This window comes from Phacochoerus africanus, chromosome 2, assembly GCF_016906955.1.
Source record: "Phacochoerus africanus isolate WHEZ1 chromosome 2, ROS_Pafr_v1, whole genome shotgun sequence".
Classification (NCBI taxonomy): Eukaryota; Metazoa; Chordata; class Mammalia; order Artiodactyla; family Suidae; genus Phacochoerus; species Phacochoerus africanus.
In genome coordinates this window covers 259,485,841-259,498,139 of record NC_062545.1, presented here as the reverse complement: position 1 = coordinate 259,498,139, position 12,299 = coordinate 259,485,841, and the positions used below count along the sequence as shown (strand labels likewise).

General features: G+C 44.1%; 1 protein-coding gene across 3 annotated transcripts in view; it reads left to right on the top strand.

Annotated features, from left to right (window-relative positions):
- The window catches only part of ASTN2 (astrotactin 2), a 912,080-nt gene that overhangs the window by 203,069 nt on the left and 696,712 nt on the right, over positions 1-12,299 (top strand). For 2 of the 3 annotated variants that reach the window (XM_047768264.1, XM_047768263.1), the window contains exon 3: positions 1,855-2,239. In XM_047768264.1, coding sequence (XP_047624220.1) covers positions 1,855-2,239 — 385 coding nt within the window. Of the gene's footprint in view, positions 1-1,854; positions 2,240-12,299 lie in introns of those variants that run through there. The other variant, XM_047768262.1, reaches the window with a different exon arrangement.

Below are 12,299 nucleotides of genomic sequence, written 5' to 3'. Positions count from 1 at the left end.
CTTATCTTTGATACAAAAAACTGACAAGTGATACCCTGTCACACATGATTTCTAGATGCAGAACATTCTTTCTTGTGTGTTCTGTGGAGGGAAAAAGGATTTGTTCTTGTTTTTCTAGGGCTCCAGTGGTGATAAATTACACACACACACACACACACACACACACACTCTAACAGATTGCACCCACCCCCACACATATATACATAAATACACATACTTATGGCCTTGTTTGGTTAGAATATTTGTTTTTGAGTTCTGACATCCAGGGAAACCTTCCTGAGGCTCCCACAGTAACTCACTGCCAGTGTCAAGACAAGGGCTGTCAGCTGTCCCTGCATACCTGACCATCTCCTAGTCATTCACCACCCACTCCTCACCCCCTGTGAAGGTGATAAATTCTAGCTTAGTGACCAGAAGGACCTGCAAAAAAAAAGTAAAAGCAAAAAAGATTATTTTTTAAATGTAGTCAGAAGGAGAGCTGAATCATTTTAGTTAAGTAATGTTCTTTGTGGCCTAAACAGGTCTCCTTAACCAGCTGACACCCCCACACCAAGATCCTATATTCAGGATTAGTTAACCTCTACCATCGTTACTGGATGTTATATAAGTAGTTTTCAGAAATTGTCCTTGCCTTCAGTGAGGTCATAGTCAAGGAAAAACAATCAGCCACCTTGTAAGGTTGAAAGACTATAGGCTTTGGAGCTAAAAATCAAAAACCAAAAGCATAAAAAGTGAGGCTCAGAGCTTGCTCTGCCACACAACCCCCGGGTACCAGGTCTCTTGACTTCTTTGCCCCTCTCCCCCATACTGCAAGCCCAGAGCTTACACAGCAGGGACACCACAAAATGGCTTTGAATCTTCAAGGCAGAAAGCAGGACAGATAGCAACTCAGGAGGCTGCCTCTCTTCATGGGAGATGCTTCTGAAACAAGGGAGGCGAGGAGAATGCAAGCCTTCCACCTCCAGCCCTGGACAGTGCCATGGGGAATACAGACCCTGGGGGAGTTCCCAGAGTAGGAGCCATCCTGAGTCTCCTGACTCATGTGAGATATGTTCATAAACACTTTAGCCTATTCCGATTTAATGTATGATGTACAGACTCAACCAAATATTTACCAGGTGGATGTTTTAAAGAAAAATAAACTTCAGTATGCCTTAGGCTTCTGATTAAGGGAACCCGAGAAAGAGGCATTTTTTTTTTTTACTCATTCATTCATTTATTCATTCGCCAAATATTTACGAAGCACCTACTTTGTCCCAGGCTCCCTTGTTGGGAATCAACCTTGAAAAACTAGTGTTTCTGGTAATAAAAAATGTAGATTTTTGCATAAATTGTTTGACTGAATGCTATCTCCCAGCAGGATGGAAGAATGGCTACCATCTCCTGAACCCTCAGTGGATTCATTCTTGAGATGAGGAAGCGAGGCTGAGAGGGTGTGAGCAAATGTGCTAGGGTCCCTCAGCTGGTGGGAGGCAGAGTCAAGATGCAGACATTCATGTGTGTGAAGCCACAGCTCTGACTCTTCCCAGGATTTAGCAGCCTGCATTGCTCTGGCATGACCCTTCTCCATCTCTTTTGCTCCCCATGGCAACCTTACTAAGACAGAAGGGTGGGGTTCTCACTTACTTTTATACATGCAAAAAGCAAGGCTCAGAGAGGTAAAGTAATTTGTCCAGGGTCGAGCAGCTTGTTGGTGATAGAGCCAGGTTTGGAAATTGAGTCTCTGTGCTGGCTCCTGAGGCTCTGAGAGCCAAACCCAGGCACCTGGGCTGTGTGTGGTGGGCAGGAACCCCTCTGGGCATTCCAGCCCCAGGAATAGTGACCCATTTTTCTGTCCTTTCTCACTTGCTGCAGGGTGGCCTCATCGCGTTGCTGCTGCTGCTGCTGGTGTTCACTGTGGCGCTCTATGCCCAGCGCCGCTGGCAGAAGCGCCGCCGCATCCCACAGAAAAGCGCCAGCACGGAAGCCACTCACGAGATCCACTACATACCCTCTGTGCTGCTGGGTCCCCAGGCCCGGGAAAGCTTCCGCTCCTCCAGGCTGCAGGCCCACAATTCCGTCATCGGCGTGCCCATCCGCGAAACCCCCATCCTGGATGACTATGACTACGAAGAGGACGAGGACCCTCCCCGGCGGGCCAACCATGTCTCGCGTGAGGACGAGTTTGGCAGCCAGGTGACCCACACGCTGGACAGCCTGGGCTGCTCCGGGGAAGAGAAAGGGGACTTCGAGAAGAAAGGTCAGTCTTCCTTGTGGCATCCCACTTTCTGGGGACATTTGCAGGGAGCTGGGAAAGAGGCACAGGTGCTGGGTGGTTGGGAACACAGGCAGTGACTTATGGGCTAAGCCATTTCTAATTTATGGCCAACTTCTGTTGGATTTTCAGAGTTTGTCTTTTCTGGTTATTCACTGATGTTGGGAGGTGGCGGGGGGTGGAGAGTATCAGGGTTCTTGGAATTGGAGTTTTGAGGAGCATCAGAAGTTATGTAGTCCAACATCTCTCCATGTTGCTTGATTACCTCCCTTGATGGCCTTCTCACTACTCAGGAGAGAGTTCATTTCATTTCCAGACATTACTGTTAGCCTTTTTTTTTTTTTTTCCTTCTGAGTTGAAACCTCTTTCCATATCCCTCTCCATCCAAAAAGGCAGTGAATCTGATTTTTTTCTTCTCCAAGGCAGCTCTTGGGAACCTTGACGACAGGGGGAAAAAAGTTACCCTGTACCTTTTGGAAATCAGCCTAAGTAAACAGTCCCTGTTTCTTCAGCTAGTCTGATGTGACATATTTTTTGGATGTTTCACCATTTTGGTCATTGTCTTCTAGGCAGACATTCTTATTTATCATGTCTTGGAGCATAACACCAGAACTGACACTCCTCTTCCTCAAGCTGGGAATGCACCAGTGCCGAGCAAAATGCAATTTTCACCTCCTTCTTGCTGGCTGTTATGCTTCTGTTGATGCAGCTTGAGATCACATTTACATTTTTGCAGCTATCTCTGGCTGATATTCAGCTTTTTGGTGGCTAAAACCTCTCCCTCTTTTTCTTATTTTTTTTTTCTTTTTAAGATTTTTATTTTTTCTCTTATAATTAGTTTACAATGTTCTGTCGATTTCTGCTATACAGCAAAGTGGCCCAGTCATATATTCATATTCATATATTTTTTTTCTCACATTATCCTCCATCATGTTCCATCACAAGTGACTAGATAGAGTTCCTTGTGCTGTCAAGCAGGACCTCATTGCTTATCAACTCCAAATGCATTGGTTTGAATCTTCGAACCCCAAACTCCTCTCCCTCTTTTTTGTGTCTGCTGTTACAAAGACCTGTTCCCTTTGTTCTGCTGGGGGATGGTCGATTATTTGGATGCAAGAGTAAGATGTGTTTATATTGGTTTTTATTAAGTGTCTGTGGCTCCAGCTTGTTTATAGATGAGATCTGGCTATATTTCCTGTAGATAAATGCTACAAAAGTATTGTTCTCTTTTTCCCATCCTATCTTTATGACACTGAGTGATGGTGATGAGTTAAAGGTTTGGCCTGGGGGTCCCAGTGTTTGAAGTACTCCTCTCTCTGAGCCAAGAGGAACTCTCATCATTGCTTAACCCAGCTGAGAACTCTACACGCTTCTCTTCCTCCTCTAAGGAGCTGCCTCTCTGATCTGCCTTTCTGTGATGCATAGTGGGCAAATAGGAACACGGGGGACTTCTCAAAAAGGAGACATTTAGGTCAAGCTTAGAAACCCAGGGAGGGAGAAGAGCGATACAGTAGGTGAGTGCATAGGTTCTGGACTTGTCTGGCTCTGAGTTCAAGTCTTATCTCCTTTATTTACTGGATGTCCTTGGAAAAATGGAAATTCAACCCTCCAAGCTTCAGATTCTTCATGGAAGGAGTCTTGGGAAGATTAAATATATATTTTTAAAAAATATGTTCAGATACCTAAGCCAGGGCCTGTTACCTGGTGCATGCTGAGTCCCTGAGAGCTGTATTTGTAGACATCAGGCCCTCAGTCCTAACTCATTTCTCAGACTCTCCCTGACCAGCTCCGTGTTCCTCTCCAGTCTCCCTCGAAGTGCCAGCCACCATGGTCTGCCCACGTCCCTGAAATGGCTGTGTTACTGGCCTTCTCCACCACGATCTTTTCTGTCTTGGAACTGTTGGTTTACCGACAGTCTCCCCAGTTCTTTGCTTCTGCAAGTGTTATTTATCTTTTTTTTTTTTTTTCATGAGATGTCTCATCTTTGAACAAGAATGGTCCATGCTTGTTTCATCTCTTCCCATCCTACAGTGCCTACCTGGCAGAATACCTCACCTATAAGGCATGGGGAGTGTCAGGCAAGACAGACGGCCCTAGAGAGGAAGGTTGTTAGAGAGCAGTGCCATCAGGCCAGAGCATCCTGCTCCTTTTGTCTAAAATGGAAAAGTCTCTTGGATACGGTAGAACCCATCTTGTCATTGACCCAGATTTGGGCTTTTGCAGTCTGATTTACCGCCTTTCTATCCTTATATGGAAAATGGGTGAATAAACGATCAGCCTGCCCATGTCATAGCTTTGTTGTGGGGATTCAATGACAAGTGTACTGCAAACACTGAGGTTTTCCTAGACTGGGATTTGTTTTTTCCACAGCAGAACCTTCCCCAATGTAGCTGAGAGGAGAGACCCACTCCCTCCTCCAGCTCCTGGAACAGGTTGTAATTACTTTGGGCTTATCACTGTTCAGGAATATATAATAATCTGTTATTACTGTTTTAGTTATCATATCAGCTATAATCAGTTATGACTAGTAAGTTTCTCTTTCTTTCCCCCTCACTAGGATATTTAAAAAAATTTTTTTAATTGAGTTATAGGTAACACATAACATTGTGTTAGTATCAGGTATACAATGTAATGATTCAATATTTGTGTGTATGGAGAAATGATCACCCCAATGTCCAGTTAGCATCTATGGCCTAAGGTGGTGACCTTTTTTCTTGTGATGAGAACTTATAAGATCTCTTTTAGCAACTTTTGAATATACAATAGGGTATCATTAACTCTGCTCACCATGCTGTACACTGCATCCCCATGACTTATTTCTAACACTTGGAGATTTTTGAGAGAAAGGGTAGTGTTCCTTATCTTTGCTTCACTAGCATCCAACATAGTGACCAAGGCTTAAAAGTGCTCTGAAAATACCTATTGACTGAATGATTAACACAAATCATCAGTCATTTGGTGATTGGATACATTCAAGCACTAGTTAGAGTCCAAAATTCTCAGTTCTGGGCCTCAAGCTGTCTTACCATCCTCAGATCTGGGGACCTTAGAAACCAGAGGGTTGGCAGAGGCCATCAATAGTGATGACCGGAACCCATTAGAGAGTAGCCAGTGGTTGGGAATGAAAACCCAGGAAGAATCATTGATGTTAGGTGAGTAGCCAACAGAGCAGAGCCAAGAAGCAGCTAATACTGGCAGATTCCTTCCCCACGTCACCCCGCTACTTCCACCGAGCCCCAGACAGAGAACAGAAAACATCTTCAAAATGGGGAAGCAAGGTGATGGAGGAAGGTCACTGCCAGTGATCTTGTTTGACCTTTTCTCCCCCCTTCCTCCCTCCCTCCCTTCCTTCCTTTCTTTCTCCTCTTTTCTCTCCCTCCTTTCCCCATCCTCCTTTCTTTCCTTCATCCCTTTCTCCTTCCCTCCCTCCTTTCCCGACTCCAACAATCTGGAAGGCAATATAGCAATAAAGACTCTGCACTCAGGAGGCAGAACGATACAGAAATAGAGTTTACCTCCTAGCATTATTAGCTCTTTGACCTTGGATAAGTCATGCACTCCTCTCCTATCAAAGGGCCATGGTACGAGTATTCTACCTTGCATTGTGGTTGGGAAACTTAAATGAGGTAACACAAGGAAAGAGTCTGGTACGCAGGAAAGGTTCAGTACACACTTCTGTTATTGTTAGTCACATCATCAGTCTTCAGAGTGGTCACGCTGTACCAGAGGGTGGAATAGAGGTGAGGAAAGCAGACCCTTTGCCCTTAAAGAGCATGACAGTAAACCTCCTGGGAGAAGAAAGGTGTGTGGGGGGCGGGAGGGGAAGAGGTGGCTAGGAACCTGTAAAGTGAAACTCAGATATTCCTGGATCTCTCCGTGCCACACAGCAAGGATGTGGCAGCATCCAGGTAAGAGCCCCAGCCTCCTGGCCAGAAAGTACTCTTGCTATAGCTGTAGCTGTTCTGTTATGCTCAGAACAGCCCCCATGGCATTGTGGTGACAGCCCCTGCCATTGGGGGTAAGGGCCTTTTGGGTCTTGTGTTCCTGAAAGAGAACAGAGTCTTGCCATTTCAGCTGCTGGACATTCCAGTTATCCATGTGCACGAAGGGTAGGTGCCTGACTCTTGAATGACAGAGACAGCACAGGGGACAGTACTAAAGCCAAAGGATAGAGAGGACTGACTTCTGAGAGGGAGGGGGAGGTTCTCTGGCTTCCTTTCCCCATGGAGTCCTCTAGGGTCTGCACATGTTCAGGCCTCCCATTGTGTGATGGCTTAAAAATGACCCTGTCCCTTGGGTGTTCTTTCAAGCAGAATTCCATCTAAACTGTAACAGAAGCAGATTCTTATTTTCTAAAATCTCAACTTTAGATGAGAAGCATCCAAGAGAAATCCAAAGAGGATGAGGAGTGAATGCATGAGAAATAAGACCCAGTCCCTGCAAGGCAGGACTCGCAAGGAGGAGATTGGCTTGGAACCCCACCCTTGAGTACACTGGCCGAGTGGCCGTGGTGAACCTCTCAGCCTCCTGCAAAACCATGCCTTCATCTCATCTGTTTTCACCTGACCACATTATTTTTCTCATGTTCCTCTGGATTAGCTTTAAATCACAGTGCAATTTGAAATAAAACCAAGCATTTCATTTTACACTGTTTCCCAGCTGCTCTTAGATCCAATAAGGGGTTAGGGTGGGGGCGGGGGGACCTAGGCAAGGACGTACATACTTTTCCACTTTCCCTGACTCTAGGCAGGATAATGGCCACCCTAACCATGGGGAGGTGGCAACTTGGGGTTGTACTTGCAGCATTTTGGTCCCCGAGTTCCTGGGCCCCCTTGCCTGGACATAGGAGGGATGATTCTCCTAACAGATTGTGGAATGTGTAATAGCAGCAGCTCAGACCAAAGGTGTTTCTGCTGCCTCAGGTGACCCTTGTAGAGAACCATGAGACTTTCTTTTAAGGGGGGACCTGGCAACTGCTATGCATTTTGTCCAAAGTGGGCAGGTATCAGAGGCTGGGCAGCCCATGTAGAGGAACCCCAAAGGCCTTTGAAATTCCATAGCCAATGGCTAGTCCCAGCTGCACCTCTCACACTTAGAATCTGCCCATTGATTCAAACTGCCTCATCATACTTGAGTGCCATCAGCCTGCTTTGCAGCTTGGATCTGCAGATCATGGATGGGGCAGTCTGGAGAGCAGAGGGAGAATGTTTCATTACCAAGAGACAAGAGCTCGAGCTCCCAGACCTCAACAGCACTGTCCTGAGCAGGCTAATGTTCAGCAGATACACACCCACATGGGCATACCCTTTGTTAAGTATTGCAATCCTTCTGTGCTAGTCAATAAGATGCTCACTTCCCTGAGTGCCCCTGCCCCCCCTGCCCCTGGGTGCCCTGCTGCTGCCTGGCTATCCCAGCCCTTCTCAAGGGCCCTCTTGAAGCCCCCACCTTCCGGGAACAGGGTGGCTTTAGACTGCTTCTCCAGGATGATGGCTGGCACCCCATCTTGCTGGTTAGTGTTCTGTGCCTTAGAAGTTCTTAGGTATCACAAATAGAATATCACCCTTGATATCACCTTAGCAAGTTGCTAGGAATTTAATCATGTCAATACGTGACTGCTCAATGCTGCATTGGGTGCATAACAGAAACTTGGCGCATTTTAATTCCAATTCTCCTTATCCATCCTTAAATTTATGTTTCCCTTTCCTGAATATTATGCATGGAAGCTCAAGGAAATTAAAATAACAAATTTATCACTTTATCAAGGGACAGGGTAGGGGATGGCTGAAAGGATATTGGGTTTTCTTAATTTTGTTTTATTACTGTGAAAGAAATGCATACTATTTGTAATAGAGGGGTGGGACGGGTAGGAGGGAGAGACAGAGGAGGAGAAAGATAAAGAGAAAAGGAGAAAGAAAAGAAAGAAAGAGAGGGAGGAAAAGAGGAAGGAAGAAGTCTGAGTTGTATGAAGCAATAACTAAAATTCTTGCCACTGTCTTATCCATTTTATCCCACTGCTGGGACCCAAAAGCTTTGATAATAATTTGATTTATATTTTTCTAGCATATTTACCAACATGTGCACATATAGACTATATATGCATGTGTTTATATATATATATGTATATGTGTGTGTTATAAATATAGATATACAGATGTATGCATTCTGCACCCAGATATGCACTAATACGTCTGTCTCAGCCATCTATATCATTCTGCAGTAATTTCATAGTTTACCAAACAATGTATTGAAAGCATCTTTCCATGTCAGCCCAGCATACCTGTCTTCTTCTTGAAAACTGTCCAGGATGCCATCCTATGACCATACTAAACACACCAGCATTTGTTTTACTACCCATTTTGTTGGCCATTATCTCAATTTGCTGCACTTACAATGCATCTAAACATCCCTGTGTGTGTGCGCGCATACAAAGATACATGCACACACACACACCTGCATATATATTTTTGCAAAATTTGAGACAACTTCTGTAAACCAGATGCCTAAAAGCAGAATCTCTGCATTAAAGGGGTACACATTACATATTTGTGATTCCAAATTACGCATTTACAGTTTTGGTAAGTACTGCCATGTTTATTCACTTTTAAATTTATTTTACACTTTTAAGGGGGCCTGTATATTCTCTCCCACTACCCCATCATAATGATAGTTCATAGGTTAGCCAGGTCTTTAACTACATAGCTGCCATGATTTAATTTTAATTTTAATTTTATTTTATTTTATTCTGTTTTATTTTATTTTATTTTATTTATTTTTTGCTTTTTAAGGCAACAGCCATGGCATGTGGAGTTTTCCAGGCTAGGTGTCGAATAGGAGCTGTAGCCACCGGCCTACACCACAGTCACGGGAACTCAGGATCTGAGCCGCATCTGCAACCTACACCACAACTCATGGCAACACCAGATCCTTAATCCCTGAGTGAGGCCAGGAATCCAACCCCAACTTTATGGTTCCTAGTCAGGTTTGTTTCTGCTGCACCACTACGGGAACTCCAGTTGCCACGGTTTTAAGTACACAATTTTCTCTTGTGATAATTTGTTTCTAATTAACATCCGTCCAAGTTATTTTCTTTTTTATTTTTTGGTCAGGAACTGGTCTTCATGGTTACCATGAACAATGACTCTTTGGTGAAGTGATACCAAATAAAGGATTTTTTTTTTTCTGTTGCTCTCCCACTTCAGTTCAGGACCGAGGGTAGAAAATGAAATAGCATCAGATATCAGCAGTGGCCCACAGTGATAGATGGGGAGGGGTCAAGTTCTCTCTAATGTGGACCAGTGGGCTAAACCTTGCTGTTGCTCAAGATTGCAGGCGGGAAAGTCTCGGGGTGAAGGGGACCCTTGTTGAGAGGATGGGGAGGGCGGGGTTTTATCAAGTCCCTATAGGAGCCTGGCTACTGGCCTGTACATTATCTGTTATCCTATCAAGCCATTTGTAATTAATCCAGAAGGGAAGATGGATGTAAGGGTTGGCTAGAAAACCAATGCTGTTGCTGCTGATGATAAAGACGATGGCTGACCTCCCCTTAGTGATAACCACTGTTGGGGAACTTTCCATGAATGATGTCTTTGACACCTCACAACAACCCTAGGAGTCATGTACTGATATTTCCCCCACCTCACAGAGGAGGAGATTGCAGCTGAGAAAGGTTGAATAACATGTTCAGAATCACACAGGGGAAGGTAGGTGAGCCAGGTTGAAACTCTAGGATGAGAGCCATTATGGTAAGGGACAGAGCTGGGATGTGAACCCCCAACACCCCTCTGAATTGTCTGATCCTCGGGAAGGCACCAAGCCCCTGCAGTCCCAGGGAGAGCTGATGCGGAGCACCCATGCGCTTGCTTCATGAACAAATATGGAAAGAAACAGGGAACTAATATCTCCAAGGCAGGGTGCTGCTACACAGAAATTCTAAATTTGCAGAAGAGACTTTGCAACAGGGAGATTCCAGTTCTTTGGGGTGTTTTGAGTGGTCCCCCATGTTTGGTGCAGGAAACTCATGTTTGGTGTCAGTAAACAGTCTAGGGTGACAGAGAAGTCGAGGAGCTGTTTATTAACTCACCCTTCTGACATCCCCTGTGAATGCCATGCAAATGTCACCTTTGCGCAGTGCTTAGGACATTTCAGAGCTCTCTCATAGTCAATACCTTATTCACTACCGTGTCTTGGTGTTCAGACTTCTTCATGCAGAGGCTCTAGCCTCATTCCAGCCCCCTCATCTTCACCCTCTGCTCCTGTAGCCCCTCTTAAGCCACTTTGGTCTTCCTGCCATCTCATTCTTACATACCTGCCTGCATACCTGCCTCCCCTCCCCACCCCCACCCAATCTCTACACCACATATATTCTGTTAGGATTATCATAAACATCCCATGCTTAAAATTTTGCAGAGTTCTCACCGCTCTGGTTGCTCACCCTCTGTGCTTCATCTACAATGGGCTCCTGTCTGTTCTTCAAACTTGCTAAGTTTCTTCCATCACAGACCATTTGCATATGTCATGATTATCGTCTGAAAAAAAAAAAAGAAATCCCACTCTTTCCTTCTCCAATCTGTCATGACTATTTCCTGCTCATCATCTGGTCTCAGCTGAAATCCTGCTTCTTCAGACAAAGCTCTTTTTCCCTCTGCGTTCCCTATGTCTTCTGAAATGGCACTTTTTTATCATTTATATCAATTAGATATTTTTCTCTTACCAGACTCAGAGTTCCATGAGATCGGGTGCCAGGTCTCTTTGCTCTGTTCTATACCTTAACAAAGTGACTGGTGCATAACAGATGTTAAGCTATGTGTTGGGTCAATAGATGGAGAAATGGATGAGTGAATGAATGGTTAGGTGGATATCTTAGAGGCTGGTAACCTCTGAATGGACTCTTTACCCTTTTTCTGGATGGTACAAACTGTGTCTAGTATTTGCAAATCAGTAGATTGCTGAATCTTCCTATCTCACAAGGAAGAAATTATTATCAAAATTTGGAGAAGTTTTCATTGTGGCTCAGCAGGTTATGGACCCAACATTGTCTCTGTGAAGATGTGGGTTTGATCCCTGGCCTTGCTCAGTGTGTTAAGGATCTGGCATTGCTGTAAGCTGCAGCATAGGTTGCAGACATGGCTCAGATCTAGTGTGCCGTGGCTGTGGGTAGGCCTTCGCTACAGCTCAGATTGGACCTCTGACGTGGGAACTTCCATATGCTGCAGGTACAGCCGTTAAAAAAATAATAATAAAAAATAGAGATCATCTGAAAGTTATACAGCTAAAACTAATGGAATCTTAATTCGAACCCAGCTTTATCTAATTCCCATATCCAAGCATGTTCTGAAGATAACACAAAATGCGTAACCCTGTCCATTTATTTAAACAGGAAAAGTAAAACATGGGCCTAGGTGCTAGAAAGCTAAGTCTTTTAGAGTTGTGTTTATCCCAGGTGTTGAACACCAACAATGAGGGATATATTTTGCACTGTAGCCACGCACATGTTCTGTTTCTAAAATTATGGTTGACTTGCAATGTTTCAGGTATACAGCAAAGTGATTCAGTTATACACACATATACATTTTTTTCAGTTTCTTTTTCATTATAGGTTATTACAAGACATTGAATATAGTCCCTGTGCTATACAGTAGTCCTTATTGTTTACATTTTATATGTAATAGTATGTGTCTGTTAATCCCAAATTTCTAATTTATTTCTCCCTACCTTTCCTCTTTGGTAGCCATAAGTTTAGCTTCTATGTCTATGAGTCTTTTTCTGTTTTGTAAATAAGTTCATTTGTATCATTTTTTTTTTAGATAGTACATATAAATGGTATTAAATGATATTTATCTTTGTCTGCCTTTCTTTGCTTACTGCGATAACCTCTGGGTCCATCTATGTTGCTGCAAAAGGCATTATTTCATTCTTTTGACTGAGTAGTATTCCTCAGGCATACCGCATCTTTACCCATTCACCCATGGATGGGCATGTAGGCTGCTTCCATTCGTAAGTAATGCTACCATGAACTTCGAGGTGCAAGTATCTTTTCAAATTAGAG